The sequence below is a fragment of the Betta splendens genome, chromosome 12 (assembly GCF_900634795.4).
Source record: "Betta splendens chromosome 12, fBetSpl5.4, whole genome shotgun sequence".
Lineage (NCBI taxonomy): Eukaryota > Metazoa > Chordata > Actinopteri > Anabantiformes > Osphronemidae > Betta > Betta splendens.
The window spans coordinates 1,307,501-1,327,885 of NC_040892.2; the positions used below are offsets into that span (position 1 = coordinate 1,307,501).

Genomic DNA, 20,385 nt, shown 5'->3' on the forward strand with positions numbered 1-20,385 from the left:
ACTTCACTTTCTTCTCACTCTTGCATTAAAATCAAAGAAGGTCTAAAATGTAACGACTCAGTTTTAATCCTGGAATAAATTCATTATAAACTGTGTGACTCACAGTGGAAACTCTGCATAATAATTTGTCCATGTGAGAATAAGGTGTTAAGATCATTCGGGAACATTTGTTATGCATTTTCGCTGTTTGTTTAAGTGTTAATACATGCAGTATGTTTAATATTCCACACTGTGACCCGATCGAAGGTGGAGGCTAAAAGTTGTGGATGAACATGGTCAAAAAAGTGAGTTTATTCCAGTATGTAAATAAAAACACTGTTTTTATGAATCGTTAAACACATATCACCACCTAATGCGTAAAAGCAGCCGTACTATCGATTAACACTGCATGTGGTTATGTTAAATAGAGGAACACCTCCTTCCTGTCAAAATCAAACATCCAGAGTTTCTTCCTTTCATGGTTTACTACTTTTTATTCATGATGTGGCATCTTCAGAAGGTCTGCTACGGAGTCAAACTAGTTTGTTTCGTTTTGATCTTGTTTTATTAATGTACATAAAACTACAGCCTGATATCAGAAGCTGAAAATGTTGATAATTGCCGTAGATGTATACAGGCTTTAAAGGTGTGGGAGCATCTGAAGCCATTTTACAGACAGACACACCACCTTCTACATGTCTGCTCACAGACAGCGGTAGGATCACACCAGCAGATGCAATTAAAGCCCAGCAGATGAATTTGTGGCCCAGAGGCATCCGAACGTGTAGCTGCTGCATTAAAAGGCTGCTCTTTGAAACCTAAAGCCACTGTTACTGTCCACAGCCCTGCACAGAAGCTGCTGCTCCTGCAGCTCATGCCACACAGCCCCAGACCCAGCTCCTGCAAAACCACAGGGCCCAGCACATAGAATAACAGCATTCAGCGCAAACAGCTAATTAAACGTCACCAGTGTATGTGAGAGAGGCAGAGCTAGAATCAGTCTGTACATTTGTTACACATCTTTGAACTAGTGCTCGGAAACGTGGCTAACGTTTCTAATTGGTACCTGAAGACAGCTTTGGCTGATTGACACTGGAAAGTTGTGAGTGTTCTCCTGGGAGCCTGCACACAGCCTCTTTGTGCAGCCATTAGAGCTGTGCAGGCATGATGTCATGCAAAGAGCTCCATCAAAGCCCGGAGACGTGGACTGGACCTTTATTACTCCCACACAGGAAAGGGACTGAGCTCCGGCCTCCACTGTATGTTTCTCCTGTGTGTGTGTGTGTGTGTGTGTGTGTGTGTGTGTATCCAAACGTGGTCAATGACATCAGTGCCACCGTTCATTTAAGACTTATTAAGTCCACGCTGCTTTTCTTATAAAACATTTACACCTTTTTTTTTACATGAGTGCTGCTTCTGTATTCGGCTCCATAAACACTTTAGATGTATTTTTAAAGGGTGCAGAGAGACAATGGGCTGTTGTGGGTTCAGGATTCTCTGGGAGGTTTCAGGGGGACAGCATGGAAGGCAAAAGGGTACAGACTGAACCACACAATGGAAAAAGGAGAATCAGCAGCGGTCCGACGATAACCTCCTTTATCCACAAGAAAGCCACAGTGAGACAACAGCGGCCATTGTCGCTGGAAGTGTAAAATGTGCCTCGAAACCCTGCGTGTAATTCCTTCCAGCTGCTCTGAGACTTGTGGTGTCTGTGATGGAGAGACGATCTGCATTGTCTGCGAGTTCAAGTGCACAGACATGACAAACGACGGGTCTGGTCCTAATGGGGAGGCTGGAACCCAGTCCAGCCCGGATACTGGGCAGAGACGCGTCTCCTCTGCTCCACAACTCAAAATAAAGAAGACAAAAGACATGAAGCACCGCAGGTCGAGACGCCCTGTGACAGCGTGTGTGGTCACACTGCAACAATGCAGATGTTTTCTGATCTCCAGCAATATATAGGACATTTACGCAGGATTCAATAAAGCGTTTCTCACTGGGACGTGTGAGACTGTGTGGTGGTGGGAACGTGGCTGAGGGGTTTGTTCTGTCGCTGGAGACGCAAGAACTGGCTGTTGGATGAAGCAGCGTCTCCTTCTTTACATGTGGTTTGGCTTCGGGAGCGAAGGGAGCTGTGAGAAGACCTTTGTTCATCCTTTCATCAAGTTGTTCTTCACGTCTTTGATGTAGAGGATGAGAAGACATATTGTTATAGTTTTAACAAGTTTCTATTGAAGAGAATGAAAAAAAGCAGCTATTTTCCACCTGGGTTTTATTTTTTATGTATCAGACGTTTTTCTTCTAGAGAACAGGAAACTGCAGCTCCACTTAATGCTGACAGGGACACTTTAAAGGTGACACAGAGCAACTCTGTGATGTTTCTCTCTCAGCGTTTGTCGTACGGACAACGTGCGGTCACGGTTAAACGAGCACAGGACCGTGCGCCGCTTCTGCCTCGGCTCCGGCGGCTCAGTAGCCGAGCGCTGACCTCGTTACAGTCAACTGCTCTTGAGAACAACAAGTCATCCGAGTGTTAAGGGCGAGTCTGACTCAAATCGTGTGTCACCAGAGGTGCCGCCTCGCGACCACAGGGCGCTGCCGCCATCTTTAACCTCTAACCGCCGCCCTCCGCCCTCACCAAACAGCAGCTAGCCGCGGCTACAGGCGCCGCTATGCTAACGAGCTACTTGACACGTTGACTGCTGCTCTGATGTGGCTCATATACACTACTGTAAATGAATATTAATGTAAGCAAACGTTGCGGACACCACCAGCTGGAGGCTAAAGGAGAATCCACCAAAATAAAAGCTGAGCTAAAGCTGCTGCAGCCTTCTCGGACTCAAATGCGATGGTTTCTGCTTCACATCCGACCTGCAAACCAAACACACGGAAACAGCAGCACAGATGAAAGCGTTGAATTTGAAACGGGGACGGGGCTTTCTAGCAATAAAGGATTCCGGCCGCTTCCTGAAAGTGCTGCTAATCCAATCCTAACTCCATTACACTTGGGACACTTTGGTTTAGAAGGTGGCGATAAGCTTCACAATAGTGAGGAGAGCCCGTTCCAAGTAGCATCACAATGTGCATGCACTTTAACAAAATGATTAACAAACACAAAAAAGGGCAGACGGTTCATTCTGGGGGAGGACAGTTTCAATTTTAGATATGGCTCCAGACGGAAACTGGGCCACTGCTGCCTTTGATGTCTTAATTGTGCATGTTTTTTTTCTTAATACCAAAAAAACAGAGGCTTATTGATGGAAGGAAAAATGTCAGATACAGAGACGATGTGACAGAGGGAGAAAAACAAGAGGGGGAGCGCGAGAAAAGAGGACAGCCACAGATGCAAGGAATGAAAGGGAGGAGAGCGTGATGGAGGGAGAGCGCCATAAATACGCCTGCGGTATTAAAGAGAGAGTGACAGGGCTGACGTAGTGTGAAATACCAGTTGAATGGGCCTTGATTAACTGTGGCGTGGGGTCAAATCTTGGCCTCTGTCTGATGAGGCCTGGCTTAGCAAAATTACATCTGTGTATATGTCACAGGGAGTCGAAATGGCTGTAATTTACACTTCTGAGACGTGCACACAGTTTGAGACGTGACGGTTTGTCTGGTTGAATGCCATGACAGGACCTCATGGAGCCGTTGAAAGAGGCACTCTGACACTGAGCCGATGGGGCGCCGTCAGCGTGTGGCGAGCCTCACCTGGGGGCTGACGCTGGGCCCGTAGCCCATCCCAGGCGAGTTCATGGAGTGGGGTCCCATCGGGGAGCTGATCACAGAGAAGGGCGACGCCAGGCCGTTCATGGGGGAACTGAGGCTGCTGATGGGGGAGTGGAGCGAGCCGGACGGGCCCATGGACGTGGGGCTGAGCAGGGACGGGTGCATCCCCCGGTGAGACGTGGGTGAGCCCAGGGGGGAGGACGTCACCTGGCCTGAGGAGTCTGTGCAGGAAGAGAAGGAGAGCGAGGTGAGGGTTAGACTGGAAACACACGACTCTGAAACACCAACCAGGACCTGTTAAAGGAGTCCAGCAGAGCAACGCTAACGGCTGGTCAAGAAAAGTCCCAAAACAATTGAGTCTGAAAATAGAAACCTCACATGAGAACAAGCAGCAGATCATCATCACATCCCATCACCTGAGCCGCTCCCTCACACATCCTGACCCTGAAGCTGGAGCGATTGGCGTTTTGCTGGTGCTTCTCCTCAGGGATCCATGAGGACAAGATGAATGGCTCTAATGCATGTGGGGGGGTCACCTTGTACCATGGAGGAGGACACATGCAGGAGACCACGTGCTCCTTCCCAAACTTACTCCAGGTGAAACGGACAGAGGAGTGAGGACGTGCTGCGTTTGCACTGACAGCAGCTCCTTCCTCCTGCTGTTGTCTGTCGCCACCACTTCTTTTAATTTACGATCTGTCTTTGTCCCAACTCTCCCTCGTATTTGTCCAGTCTGACCAGGAAGAGCCACCCTTTCGTAATACATTCATTACATTACATTCATTAGCTCAACAATCAGAAGCTGGATTTTGTTTTTTTAAGTGATTCCTGCATTTCCTCAGCGTGGAATAAAACGACGGGGCCTCAATTAACTGACAGCTAAAAGAAGCAAGACATTCACAGCTTTTCTGTTTTGTTTTTTCTCATGATTTCATTTGACCGCGGTGCGTGTTTTCTTTGTGGAACGCTCTTTTCCTGTAAAACACCAACCGACAGAGTCCTGGTGTATTTTCCCTGTATCAGCAGCGCTGAGAGCAGCAGCGGAGCCGCCAGCGGAGCCGAGCCAAATACTTCCTGCGCATCCTGCTTGGCTCATGAGCACTTCCTGTGAGCGCGCGCACGCGCGCGCGGCCGCGTCCCTTTACAAACAAACACACATCCTTCTTAATAACGGGATAACAACCACTCTGCGTCTCAGCTGTATTAGCACGGTGTTTATCCTCTGATTGAGAACCCTCCAGCTTCTTGTCCTCTGATTACATTTTTTTCCTAAAATGCGCCCACACGCATCATTCCTGAATTAAATAAATAATTCAGAAGCTTTCCCTGAGCCAGCAATTCCCACAGCCTTTCCCCAGTTGGGCTTTAATTCAGACAGATGAAGCAAGCGGAGGTATTAGTGTTGCCAATCTGCCATTGTCAGGCTCAGCGGGGGGTGTGGGGGGGGGGCAGCAGACCCCACCTAGAGGGGGATGACAGAGACAGACCAGGAGGTGCAGCAGGTCACATGTCTTCATTCTTCCATTTAGTCCATACACAGGGATCTGAACCATGTCCCTGAATCCTCCCAACAGGAGCATGAAGAAGCTGTGCTGCTACAGAATGTGGTCATAGAGTGTGAGAATGGTGTCGTTTGCTCCCAGAACATACGCTGCAGAAAGATGCCTCAGAGAAATGTGTGTGTTTATTCTAGCTGGAGTTGGGAAACCAGTGTAGGATTAGAGCGAGACGAAAAGGACAGCTCCTTATCCTAAAAGGAGGAGAGGAGACGAGAGGAGTGCAGAGGAGACGAGAGCAGAGGAGACGAGAGCAGAGGAGACGAGAGCAGAGGAGAGGAGAGGAGAGGAGACGAGAGCAGAGGAGACGAGAGCAGAGGAGAGGAGACGAGAGGAGACGAGAGCAGAGGAGACGAGGAGAGAGAAATGAAAGCACAATGCAACAAGTAAGGAGCGCACGCAGGCCACGAAGAAGCTAATAAAAGATAGAGGAATGATGACAAGCTTTCTTTTTATTATTCTCCGTGCAATATAACTGTCACACGGACGCTGCTGCCTGTATTTCTTCATGCAGACCCCTTTCATCTGGAACCGTTTGAAAGAAAAGCGAAGGACATTTTACAAGCAATCTTGGAGAAAATGGAAAGCTTGGACGTGCGTTTGCTCTACCTACAAAAAGGAAGAAAATAAACACGCTGCAGCATTAGATAGGTCTGTGTATACAGCAAGGAGCAGAGCGCTGCTAACGGCGGCCCCGTCCTGACGCTTCACCTGCTGCTGAGAGGCCGCTGCCGCTGACACAGCTGACGGCTGCAAACTGGCCAATCAGGTCGCGTGACTGCAGCTGCTCATCAACGCTGCGCTCCTCCTGTTTCCAAACAACGCTTAGCGCGGTTCTGGTTCCGACTGCTGCGGGTCGGTGAGTTTGGAGTTGGGGCGAATCAAGAGGCGAAGGAGGACGAGAGGTGACGGTTTGTGAGATGGAAAGGAAGGAATTTTACATTTGAACACAAACAAGCTTCCACAGATGTGAGTTTAGAGTCAGTCCACGGTTGACGGTGTTATTTAGGCATGAGGTCCTGTTGACTGAAAAGCCAGCGGCGTGGTCGCTATGGTTACGGAGTCACTGATACTCTAATAGTTGGCGGGGGAGCGTATCCTGGAGGAAGGCGGTGGAGGGTGATGACAAAGCTGGTGGTGAGAGGTGACGGGCTAAAGGCTGGAACAGAAGCCTCCACGTCTCTAATCCTCAGTCAGTCAGTCAGTCAGTCTGTCTGTGTCTCTGTCTGTCTGTGTCTCTGTCTGTCTGTGTGTCTGCCTGTCTGTGTGTCTGCCTGTCTGTGTGTGTGTCTGTCTGTCTGTGTGTCTGCCTGTCTGTGTGTGTGTCTGTCTGTGTGTCTGTCTGCCTGTGTGTCTGTCTGTCAGTCTGTCTGTGTCTCTGTCTGTCTGCCTGTGTCTCTGTCTGTCTGTGTGTCTGCCTGTCTGTGTGTCTGTCTGTCTGTGTGTGTGTCTGTCTGTCTGTGTGTCTGCCTGTCTGTGTGTGTGTCTGTCTGTGTGTGTGTCTGCCTGTGTGTCTGTCTGTCAGTCTGTCTGTGTGTCTGTCTGTCTGCCTGTGTGGCTGTGTGTCTGTGTGTCTGTCTGTCAGTCTGTCTGTCTGTCTGTCTGTCTGTGTCTCTGTCTGTCTGCCTGTGTGTCTGTCTGTCAGTCTGTCTGTCTGTGTGTTTGTCTGTCAGTCTTTGTGTGTGTCTGTCTGTCTGTGTCTCTGTCTGTCTGCCTGTGTGTCTGTCTGTCTGTGTCTCTGTCTGTCTGCCTGTGTGTCTGTCTGTCTGTCTGTCTGTCTGTCTGTCTGTGTCTCTGTCTGTGTGTCTGTCTGTCTGCCTGTGTGTCTGTCTGTCTGTCTGTCTGTCTGTCTGTCTGTCTGTCTGTCAGTCAGTGGGCGGAGGCCTGGGAGCGATAAAAGGGGGACACCACTGCTTGATGTCCAGATGTTTGTGCTGAAGAAGCTGCTTGACTCGACAGATAAGTGTTTCTGCTGCGGTGCTCAAACAAACGAGGAGCTACTTTTAAACTAATAGATTGGTTACAAATCCAGTCCGTGCTTTCTATTGTCTGGGCGACAAAATACAACTACATGAATCAAACAAAGCCTTTTTTGGTGATCGAGTTTCTGCTTGAAACAATCTAGTCGAATAAATGAATGAATCAATGAATCATCGACGATGAGCTACAACCAAACAACAAACCATGAACCAGGCAGCTGACGCTGGCGCCACTCACTGTCCAGCAATGAGCTCATGTTGCCTCCGCCACCAGCAGAGGCCCTGCATTATAGATGGAGGACAGTGTCCTCCCCCGCGACACTCGGAACCATCCGGAGCCGCTAAAACCTCAGAAGTGGCTCTTTTTGCGCCGGGGCCTTGTTTTCTCACGCTTGTTCCTGCAGACGATCGCGTCCCCCGTCGCCGCCCGCTCCACCTTGCGTCAGGACACCGCTCCGTTGTGTTTTTACCTTCACAGGAGCGCATTCACAAACATGAGCATGTGCCCATGTGCAGGCAGACAGATGCTCGCTCTGCAGCGGCCCCTCCTCCATTATTCATCCGCTGGTGCCACAGTGGAGGTTTAGCAGAACACAGGGGCGTGGGACACGGAAAAGCAGAAAGACAGAGCTCTTAAATCTCAGTAAATCACAGGTTTTATCTCCAGTTGCCATTTTGCTTTCAAATCTCTTGAGCGACTTCAGCGTGTTGTCAATAGATGGAGACTAATGCTGTGGGCACTTGGTGCCTTCAGAGCAGGATGCTCAGCGCAGCCAGCTTTAGGCTACTGCCAATCCCACGATCTCCTGAGACACAACACAAATAAATGAACCCAACATGCAGAGCGGCTCTGTGTGGACCTTTGCACAGACAATGGGGTTTCTATACGGGCGCTGGTCCGTTCTGGCCTCATGACACTGGTGACAGCAGCCAGGAACAAATACAGGCCTTTCATGGATTGACTCTGGCGTGAATGAAGCCGCCGTGAGTCACTTACGCCGCAGCAACACGGAGCTGAATGAATGAAGCCATCATCTGTCACTACTCCTGGTTTTTGGGGTTTGTTTCCTGTTGGTTTGCGGTGATTTTATTATTCACAGGGGTGTTTAAGAAGGAGCAGGTGAGTCAGGTTTGAAATGCACCGCGGCAAAGTCGGGATGAAATGCTCGTCATTAGCATTTCTCCGGATGTGTTCAAAGGAAGAGGAAAGACGAGGGGAAAGAGATTCAACAGAAAACCCATGAGACCCAGTGGTTGCGTAAAAAGCCTAAAATAACAGCAGTTGGTGAAACGTCTTCATTTTTAGAGTTTGCTACTGATGTCTCTATATCACCATGACAACAGCAGGCTAATGTTTTAATCAGCCTTCTGTTGGGCCGCGTGTGTGTTTTAACAATTAAACGATTATTTGTGGGCTTTATGTTCAATGTCAACATGTTTTGGGCTCTTGTGTAAGTGTGCATGCGTGTGCTCCTTAACCAGGGGACGCCTGCGATCTGAGTAAACACACTGATCTGCTGCTTCAGGTCCAAAGACTGTGTTTATTCTGTGGATGGGGGGGGGGGGGGGGGGGGGGGGGGGGGGGGGGTCACTTCCCCTTCACGCTGCTCAACCAATCCATTGTGATAAAAATTCAGGGTGATGTCTGGATATTTCTTTCTCCTGCTGACACGTCAACACACATCAGACCTAACTGTTATTGTTGTGCCTAATGAAGCACGTTTACCACCAATCAAATCCCACAAACATCATCAACTGCCCTCATTGAGAAACACCTCAACAGATAAGAGTGTGGTGATGCTGCTTTCCTGTTTTACTCTGAGCGAAAGGAGGATGAAACCAGTGAAGGAATCAAAAACACACCTTCACACACAGCTTGTATGAGCTGCGTTCTGTGAGGCTGGTTTGGATTGTGATTGGTTTTTGGTTCTGTGTACTGTGAAAACCACTCATGGACTCTCTGTTCTGTCAGAACATCTCATTTGCTGTGTGTGAATATGAATATGCAACCGGAACTCCTGTCAATGCGAGATATGATCAGAGAGCGCGGCTGCGACGGCATGTCGTGTTGTGACAGCTCTAATCAGAAGCGGCCCATTCCTTTCACTGCCTGTCTGCTGGGGTCTGAGTCACACCCAGTAGGAGGGGGGACGTAAAAGCCTGAATGTCAGGAGAGATCCCAACCAGTCCACCCACAATCCCAGTAGGTGGCCCAATAAAAGCCTTGATTTGATACAGTGTTGATACTGGCTGTGGAAACACTGCCCTCATCCCATTCTCTCTCTCTCTCCCGCCTCCTTTTTACGGGCTGCCTTCATTTTCCTCATTGCAGTTCATTTCCCTGTGAGCGTGGGGACGAAGGCGCCGGCTCCTGCCGCGTGCTCTTGCCCTCGCTGCCTCCTGAGTGGCGGCAGAGGCCACGGAGCCGGGGCTCGCTGCCAGCTCAGCCACAGATTACTGGCGCTGACTGTGCCCCGGCTGCCAGCGCTGATCCGCTGATAGAGCCTAATTGTTCTTTTAGCTCCGAGGTGAAATGCCCCACCTCTGCCTCGGCCTCGGGGCCAGAGCATCGGTCGGCTTTGGAGTGAGCTGCACTATGCTAACAACATGCTGCACAGAGACAGAGAGCAGGTTACTCAGGTACGTCCTGATGATGTCACCTTGGAATATAATAATAATAATAATATGAACGCTCTCCAAACTTTAGGCCTTAGAGTTGAGTCTCAGCTATTTTCCAGTCATGTGAGGAAACGGAAATATATTTTTTGCTTCAGCTTCAATACTTTTGGATCCTTTGTATTGTGTGTTTTTGAACTTAAAAGGATTCATATTACATAAAAGGATTTGACAGAGAATTCAGAAAAAAATACCATACCCTAAATGGCCTCAGAGCAAAGAGGGGGTCTCTGCTAAAAGCATCGCCTTATTTGCACCACAGATACGCATCTTTCTCTGAAAAGAACTACAGCAGGATGTCGAACGCGGCATCTGGAAACTCAGAAGTACAATAATTGAAAGTCACCACCTGGATACAAAGAGAGAAACAGGCTGTTGAGCAGAAACTGGAATAACCAGATGAATGACATGCAGCGTGGACGAGGAGTCCTGTTGTCCTTTCAATTCCAGCTCGTGTCATGAGCAGCACACTGACAATAGCGTGTGATCAAAGACTGGCGTGGAGCGATAATTACCAGCGCAGCCTGTGGAGCTCCCATCACAGAGGAAGATTACATCTGCAGCCGATGCTGTTCTGCTCTTTTGCAGGACTGCCGTTGCGTTAATGGGCCGCTTCTTGTCTCCGGTTCGCTTTCAGCCTTAAAACTTGACTTTGCTGCATTGTTAAGCCGTCGGAGCCGTCATGTTTGAGGCCGCGGTACAAAACCCAAGCAACCGGGGAAATGCAAGGAGGCCAGGAAGCTATGATTCATTGAGCTTTCTCCTTTGTTGCACTCAGATGAAAATCACAGCACATGGTCTTATCTGCCTCGCTCACTGCCAAAACACACTTGGAGGCACATGGCCAGGCATATGCTCATGCAGCACACACAAACACCGACACACAGCCATAATAATAGCGGCAAAACACAGAATTTGGAATAATTTACCAACAGCAGCTACAGAGAATCAGATGAGTGCTCCTGATTACTTCTGCATTGTTGTCTGTTCCGTTATCGAAGCCAAACGAAACCGGCCGTTACGATGCATTATTTATCTAGTTCAACAAGAACATATAATAAATAAATAAAAGCAGATAACTTGTGCAAACACTTCAACATCACCTCAACCTTGACAGGATTCCAGGTCTTTAACAAGTGAGTCGTTTCCACAGAGCAGAAGGTTTCACCTTAAATCACAAGGGTCAGTTTAGGATGAGCTCAAAATAGAGGTTAATTATGGAGACAGGCACCTCTGTGCAGGAGTGGAACAAGGTGTGTCCACCCGCTTTCTACACGTGTCCTGTGCTGACACAGCGGTACTAAAGGCATCAGTCCGTGAAGATTAATTGTGCCAATTACTGAGGAGGAAAAACAAACGGTCCCTTCCCTGTGGTTACATCAGGATGAGGAATGTGTCACTTCATGTCTCGCAATTGACAACTTCCACTTCTGCTGAGATCCCACTGAGAGCTCCTGGGCAACATCTGGACTGGCTCTGCAGCAGATGTGGGTTCACATGGGACTCCATGACCATTCAACCCCCCCAAGCTGGATTTAGTGAGGCAGTATCACGGCCCATAAAAGTGGTTACTTGCGATCTTCCACAAAGCTGTACATGGTTAGATCAGATTTAGGATAACAGATCCCTTTCAATCTGTGTCAGCTGCGAGTGAAGGAGCTGGTTCACATTTAGGTTGTGGAAACAATAAACGAGCCTTTGTCAATGCAAAGCTTGAATTTATTGACTACATTACAAGCCTTTGAGACATCAAACCCCAACCATTTCTTTGATTCCTCTCCTTCATTTGAGGATGTGAGGTGCTGGTCTGTTTGGTAGACAGAACAAATGGAGAAGGTTCTGGCTCCTGGCTCTGAGTTGAAAATGCAGCTCTTTCTGTTTCGCTCTCTTGGGGAAACAAGGTTCTTGAGAGAAGGGAGAAAGGGGATGATGGATAAAGATAGACTGATCGATGAAGGAAACGCACAAAGAGAAAGAGGGAGATTCATAGATAGATAAGAGAGATTTCAGGGAACAGGAGGAAGAGAAAGTGCAAGAAAGTCTGTGAGAGTAAGCAGCAGACCCCGGGGGCCAGTCAGAGGGGATGAGATGAGAGGGCGGAGATGGGAAAATATGTGAGTACGTGCTGCAGGAAGAAGCCTTGTGAGCATGGGATGGGGGGGGGGCTCAGAAAGACATGGGGAGGGGGGTATGTGTGTTCTGTTTGCGATTGTCACGGGAGGAGTGTACTTTGGATCAGTGCATGGACTCACAGCAAACAGAGCAATGCAGGGCGGAGGAGGAGGAACTCCACGTTCAGGGCAAATAAACTGGATTATCAAAATAGAGCTGCTGAGTGATTAGATGAGGCCCAAACGCAGAGGTCGGACTCCTTCATTTGGTCCAATCACATGGAATCACTTCACTATTGTCCCGTTATTAACAACATGAGTCACATGGACTCAAACAGTTAATGTCAACAGGAACTGGATCCATTGCTCTGTTTCTAATCTGTATTTATGAGCCAATAGCACATTTTCATTTTTGATTAATCTATTAGTTAAGTTAAATGTGACATCTTTTAAATGGCGTTGGTGATTAGTCGAAGGGCTCTAATATACAACGAAGGAGGAAATTCCTTCGCTGGAGAAGAACATTTGGTATTTTTGGCCACTCCACTAAACCGTCCATTGTTTCAATAAGTGTCTGGAGGCGAATGTTGAAATGTTGAAACAAGACGAATCAGGGCAGTTTGCAGCTTCAGATCTCACATGCATCTTTCCTGACAGACAGGGATCATCAGGACTGATTTAAAGGGCCTGTGCCTGCAAAGCTGGTTTTCAGGAAGGAGTGAGATAAAACAAGGACAAGGCCCCGGTGAATTACTGACACAGGCCATTCATCAGGTGGTTGGAAGCTGGTTTTAAAAACAACCCAAAGCCCAAAGGTGGTCAACTGAAGGTCCTGAGCCTCAGCAGCCCTTAAGTGAACTTGGCATCTATGTAAATGAGAAGCTATAGGACTGTGCCTTTATGCCTCATTTCATTCTTGGCGACGTCCCACGTCTGTATTCCTGTTCCCTTCAATTTAGCTGCCTGTCTTTCCTTCTGCATTCTGTGCTCATCAGAGGAACTCCCCCGAGGAGCAGGATAGTCCCACATCGGAACATGGAGTCTTTCATGTGATGGGAGGACGCTTCCAGCTCCCTTTCCTTACACTTACACTACCTGCATCAGCTTCTTCGTGTGGTTGCTTCTTTGACTCCTGCTCCCTCTCTCGCTTCCTTACACTCACAGTCTGTGTTCTCTTCCATTATGTATCGGTACAGCCGGGACATGACTAACGCGACTAGATTGTGTTTAGACAGCAGGAACAACACAAACACAGGGGAAGTCGATCCGTCTCTAAGTGTTGGAGTTAAGCAGCAGAACCCACTTAAGCAGCGGTTCATGGTTCCTGTCATTTCTACCTCAGCACAACAACCACATAGTAAGTTAGTGTAGGATGCAGTTTGGCCTGAGTCCCTCCTTGACCTCTGGCCTCCTTCAGTCTTTCACCACGTTTCACCACCGCTCCTCATCACGCGCAGCCATTTTGAGGACTGTTTGTTTCTAACGATCGCGTTGGATGAGCTGTCGTCAGCAGCAGCTGAGTTTCACTGAGAAGCTGGAGAATTGCACATGACAGAACGAGAAGCGAGTGTTCAGGACGTAAGACGCTGCTGCGTCTGCATGCTTCGCCATGGCAACCAAGATGCTCCAGATGTGCAAAGACAAGGTTTATTCATAAGGCACCGTAGCACAGTCTAAACCCAAGGGTTACGTATTGGCAAGAGGTCCTTAAATGCAACAAACAACAGCTAAACCGAATCATTGCACTGGTTTAAGTGGAAACATTCACACCAGAAAATGTGAAAGATGTGAAATCACATGACTCTTGGTGCTTCCATACTTGCTGTTTGCAGAGGATCTACTGTATTATATACTGGCTTCCTGTCAACACAGCTGACACAGGAACAACACAGTCTGAGTCTGAAGGCTGGTGTTCTGTACGAGCCAAACATATATACGTTATACAGAACAGCTTGTCAACAATTCTCACCTGTGAGTACGAGCAAACAGGCCGTCACACTGTGAAAGGCAACAAAATGACTCAGTCCTTCCAAGGCTCTCCAAACAATGATCCCTTAGTTTCATCCAAGGTCTGCTTTACTGCGAGGAACTTTTTTTCCGATGATGCAAGGCATTCGAGCTGTGACATTCGCGCCGGGAAAGTCGTTTTCTGGAAGGTCCGTCCCCAGCGATAAAATCCATATTTCTGGAGGCCTGTGCCTCTAATGGGCCTGGATGCCCGAGAATTACGTGTTGAACTTGGCTTTACGGCCGAGGCCAAATAAAGGAGGTGTTATGCTTGGCAGGGAGAGCCATGTTCGAGAGAAGCAGGTGCTGTTCATAGCTCTGCGGTGAGCCCATAGGGGCAGAGGCCTGGGATTGGTGCAAGGAGATGCCAGGCATGTATGCGGCCATAAGGGGGGGGCACCGCAGAGAACAGACCACCTGGATCATGGGCCTCAAAGGCCGGCCTGACAGAGTCCATCTGAACAACAGTGAATAGAAGACAGCCAGTCTGCTGACTTACCCTCGCTTGGATTTTCACTGGCAGCTTTCCAACAAACACATGTTGTCCAGCAAGACTTTCAAAAGGAGCTTCAGCTCGGGTTTTTCCACCAAGGGGATTTTTTTCCCCCACTCTCACCAGAGAAAACAGTGAGTAGATTAAAAGTCTCAGAAACACCAGAGAATCGCAACGTTTTAACTCGAAAGAGTAAAACAAGACGTGCCGGCGCTTTACTTTGAAAAACTGCACGTTACAAAGGTCAAAGCAGTACTTTCATTTTTTTACCAGAGGTTGTGTTTTAAATGGCTAATATACAGCAGGAGGTTGATGGGTATCACCCAATTTGTTGTTTCTAAACTAGTTTGTGTTTGGAATGCTAGAGTGAAATACCAAGTGGAGTATTTTAGGCTGTTGACTTTGGAAAACAATCATTATTTAAAGAGAAAAAGATCTTTGGGAATTAAAGGTCTCAAATATGGACATGCTGTTGTCCTCCCAGGCTGCCACGCATGAATCAGCTCTATCCCAGCCCTCCAAGGGAGAGGCTGACCTGGGCCGACTCCTCCTCACTCAGGTCTTGGCACAGGCTTCAGATGTGAGAGGAGTTATTTTTAAACTCACTTCTTGCTTTTTCTCTTCCAACTTTTCGTGACATTTTTGTCCTTCTGTTACATTCTCTGCCCCCGTGACCCTGCATCCTCCTCCAACCCTCTGCGAGGCCACGCTGCCATGACTAACAGAGGTCCTCTGGGTAAAGAAGTGGTGGGATTCCTCCTCTGTTCCCTGCTGCCCCCAAGGGCACTGCGTGGGGAGGGACGGCAGAAAACAACATCACCAGAGGACGAAGGCTCAGCCAAGTCAGCAAACTAATGGGAGGAGGCCACTGACAGATAGCACACACAAACAAAGACACAGCTCCTAATTACCGCACGCATGCTGATGTGTTTTACTTGGATTCAAACCATGTAAGAGGCTGAGGCTGCCTATCACTCTCCAGCTGAGGGAAAGCCTCTGTTTGACCACGGGGAGCGAGGAGGACAGTACTCCAGCGGTCACTCGCTGCCTCTGACGATAAGTCTCGGACCTTTTCACGAGTAAACACACACGCTGATATCCCACCCACAGAGAAATGATTAACATGCCAATTAGAGCAGGAAGCGGAGGGCCTGGAGGCCTCCTCCTTCACAGCCGTATATAGCACACTGCAGACGCTTACTAGATAAGATAAGATGAGATAAGGCTTCATTAATCCCACGATGTGGACATTCTTTAATTCTTTATATAGGTATAAACACACAGGTATGATGAAACAATCAAGCGATTCTTCATTCCATCCACACGCACAACTTAACACAGGAGTTGCATCTCCTGCATTGCCTCTATAAATGTTTGGCCCAGTTACATTATCCTAGAAGTATCACTTGTATCACCTGCAGATGGAGAAGATCCTCAACACCACTGAGATGGAGAACACACTCACCTTCATTATTACAGCAGAGTCTGAAACACTACGCAGCTCATGATGCAATGTACTGTAGCATGAAATGAATGAAGGAAATGCAATGAATGGTTCTCCCGTAGTCAAAAAAATGTTTGAATAACTGAAACTAATCTAACAATTGCATTCTCTTGTGTTCAGTGTAAATAGTTAAAGAAAAACATTTCATCCATGGCCCAAGGTGACGGGCTCCAAAAGCTTGCTTCTCTTTCTGAAAACAGAGTACTTTCATTCAAGATTCTGTGTGGGCATTGGTGACATTTTACAAAAACCTTGACTAATCTAACAAAATAAAAAGAAGAAGAAGATGAAAATTGAATATCACACGCGATGAGGAATACGTGGCGACAGTGTTTGCGGTCCAGACGCGGAGATGAACCCGTGTGAGTGCTGAGAGCGAGGACTGTGTGGCTCGGCCCGACGCTGACGGATGGCTGGCTGTGGATCCTGAGGGGCATCGGGAGTTTAATCACCCATAACCGCAATTACAGACATGCACGTCAGACTCATAAAGCACTGAAACAAGATGAGCGCCTCCCTGCTCTCCTCCCCTGGTGCAGCAGCCAAATTCCACTAAAGCTCAAGGAGGAGACATGCTTACCTAGTGCACTGCATTAGAGGCAAAACGGCAGCGCATTAATTAGTGCTTTTAATGCTCTTATGAGCCATAAAACAAGCCGTTATGCACTGGGAGTGTAGTCGCATTTCCTTGTTGTCAAAGTGAAGAGCCGCGTTGTGTTTCTACCGGAGACATTTGAAAATCTTCAAGAGCTTTAAAACACAAAGATTCAAAGGGCTGAACTACAGCAAAACATTAACATATCAAATACAGAAACATACACCTAGATTGCGCATGCGGGCACTCCCTTAATGATCACATGAAAGCTCATAGTGAACCGTAAGACAGGCCTTAGGATGGATTAAGATGCAAGCCTTTATCAGTGGGTTCCCACAATCCCCTGTAGAATACATCAGACTTCTCCATCTGTCTCTCTTTTCTCCCTCCATCTCTCCTGAGCCGCAGGGATAGTGCTGCAAGGAGGAACGGCAAAAGAGCAAGAGGCTGGTAGAAAGGAAGCACATGTAACAGTATGCTAATGGACAGAGCCTGAGCCACAGGTCAGCCTTGCTTTGTTTGTATCTGCTCCGCAGCGAAGCAGCAAACTGAACCATAGAACGTCAGGCACAAAGCGAAGCACTTTGGAGCTGAGGGGGAGCTCTGGTAGGTGAATGCGGTCGGCCGCCGGGGTCACGGGGTCAAGCGCTTGTCATCAGCGGACGGTTGACGGAGCAGAAACGAAGGCGTCGCATGATCAAGCTTCTATTAAGCAGAATGTTCAGCAGCTGGCGTGTTTAAACGCTGACAGCGTTAAATTCCATTCACAGAGCACACGGATGCATTGGAGTCCAGTTTTCCACAAACACATGGCAAACTGACACATTTCCTCCATCAAACAAGCTTTGGAGCTGACCTTTGAACTCCAGCGCTGACCGGGAGGAGCTGCAGGTCACAAGATCAGGGAATCAGTTGATTCATGAGGCAGAGGCTGCACAACGCCGCCTCTGTCTTCACGTTTAAATAATCCTCCATCAGGAGCCGTGAAACTGCATGAACATCTGAGGAGAACGTACTTTTCCGGCTCATCGTCCCGACTCTCGCAGACCAGTTTTCCTCAGTGCAACTTTCCCACATGACTCTCTGATTGACTTGTCAGTTGCACAATGATGCAGGATAAAGAGGACTGGCTCCTCGCGTGTGAAAGGTCAATGCTGCTTCTGGACGCAGGCGAGCGAGCGCTGTGTAAGCGAGGCAGGCAGGACGATCAACCCAAGATCCAGCATCGCTGGTCAGGAAGCACAGAGAGAGATAACGGAGGGCGACTGACGGAGAAAGAGGGAAATAAAGAGGACGAGAGCTGAACAAAAGACTCCTTAATTAAGACGCCTCAGCACAAACGTCAGAAGCTTTGTTCAATTAATTAAAGGAAATAAACTAGTTTGCATTTCATTTTGTTTGAATTTCAGAAATGTGCTTGCAGCTTAGCAAAAGCCAGAGAGCGGAGGCACGCCGGCTGATTGGTACTTGAACGCATCATTAGCAGCAGGCCAGCCTCCTAGTTACACTCTGCTCCACAGTTCACAGTCTAATGAGGGGAAACGGGGAAGAGATATCAAACACTGTCACATTAGGCGACTTCACAGACACTTGAATATGTGAAAACATTATGACTATAAGTTCCAGGAAAGAGGATAAATAAACTGCTGCGTTGAGCATCTCGTGTATACACACGTCTTGTCAGTCACGACTGGGTGTCTGTGTTTTCATGCTGACTGAGTGTAATTTTAATTTCCCCTCATTTCTTATGCTTTTCCCTTCAACTTCCCGGCAGCGCATAAACAGGAAGGCAGGCCCTTCGGCTTCCTGGTGTGGCGCTGAGGGACCTGTAATATAGAACATGGAAGTAAACACGCAGAGGAACCACCAACCTGCTCGCTCATCCTGTACACAGGTACAGACGGGACTCTGGGAGCGTGTGAAACGTAGAACAAAGCAGCAAAACCAAAACTCCCTTCAAAACTATGAACTGGAAGCTAAAATACTTGAGTTGAAACTTCAACTCAAATATAAACAAATGATTAAAATGCGCTTTCAGATCAGATGCGGGCGTTGGCACTGAGCAGTGAGCCTCGTCCTCTACGGTGGAAGCTTGCATCATTCAAAGCGGGGATGAAACACCCTGAAGGACTGACTGGTGTCAACATTGTCCTCTGGAGAGACGCAAACACGAGCAGCGCTGTTTACTGTCACTTTTATTTCCGTCTAGCAGCTCCCTCCACATGCGGAAACTGAAGGATTCAAAGGCTTTAAGTGAAGCTGGGCCACGAGCCCCAACACTCGGGTCGAAGCAGCTCCTGACCGCATCCCTGCGGTCCCAACCCTTCACCATCACAGCACCCTGCTGTCTCCTTGCCTGCTCCTGAATTGAATTTTCCCTGAAATCTTTTAATATTTCATATGGCATCGTCTGCGAAAACGCCGCTGTTATAGTTAATAACAGCCAGACGTGAATTCGACAACTGTTTTGGACATTTCTTGCTGTGCAGACATGTTTCACAGGTCAGGTCTTGGTCAGTCACACAGACACAGTGTGAGTGTCCTGATGTGTAGCTTAACATTTGAAGAATGATCACACTTACAAATATATTATCAATTACTGTACAATAGCACTCAATGTAAACCTGTGTAAAATACTGACTTATTTATGGAGACATTGTATAAGATGCTGCATATCTAGTTGGATCCTAACGCTTATGTAAGGTTTTATGAAAATCTGTATCTCATTACAAGTTCTGCTGACACACAAACGCAACCTGCCGACAACTCTGTTACACATTAAGTAACAATCTGATAAAGGAAGTGGAGTCCCGTCATTAACGCAGGCCAAAGTTAACTTCATCCCTGGAGCTCAGATAGAGTCGACCTCTGTAAAGCTGCTATAAAGTACAGTGCTCAGAGGATAGAGGGCAACCCAGGTTACAGTCATTATGTAACCTGCAGCTGATGCAGCCATTAATATGTGCACTCCCACATAGTGAATGAGCTGTTCACAAATGATGGATTTAAAGACAGGTGCAAATATCAACAAACGCCCAATTACCACCAAACACCATCAGCGCTAATAGACTTGTTTGTCTGTATTTTAACCTGCGCCCTTGTTACTAAACACATGGAGCAGGTAAAACACAATCATCCCGTCAGCTCCGTGGGCTGCGTGTCTGTGTGCGTCCATCGCTGTCACACACGTCAGCCGTCCGTCCGTGTGTTTACACACGGCGTCTGCTTGGATGCAAAGTGTGAATAACGGACCTGTCCCGGCGTCTGCGTCGGGTTAGAACGAGTGGGCTGTTGTGTAACCATCAGTGCTGCCAGAGGATCACAATGCACGGCACAGATGCAGAGAGGGTGTCAAACAAACAGAATACAGAGTCATTATCAGCTTGGGTTACAGGCAGCTGCTGCTGCTCATTGTGCCGCTGACATAATATCACACCCTGCTCTTTACATGGGAGGAGGCAAACAAATCACAACCGCTCCAACTCTGGCTACGACATCACACCTGCCGGGCGCACGCCATGCCTGCAACAGCATCGCCATAGACAGAGAGCACAGTCCGGAGCAGCAGGAGTAAAGCAGCATAAGCGCCGACAGCAGCTGTGAACAGGAAACAGGGATTAGACTGATCAGCCTGTCGTTCTGGCACAGCGTTCAGCAGCGATGCCACTGCCTCCGTGGGAGAGGAGACGCTTTAATGGAATCAGCCTACAGTAAGTGTTGCAGATCGTCCAGATGCTTTTATAATATTTAATACAAAACAGT

General features: G+C 48.1%; 1 protein-coding gene across 2 annotated transcripts in view; it reads right to left on the minus strand.

The window, feature by feature from the left end:
* Positions 1-20,385, minus strand: part of rxraa (retinoid X receptor, alpha a) — a 70,661-nt gene that overhangs the window by 23,528 nt on the left and 26,748 nt on the right. For both annotated transcript variants that reach the window (XM_029168892.3, XM_029168895.3), the window contains exon 3: positions 3,685-3,923. In XM_029168892.3, the coding sequence (XP_029024725.1) occupies positions 3,685-3,923 (239 nt within the window). The remainder of the gene's footprint in view (positions 1-3,684; positions 3,924-20,385) is intronic.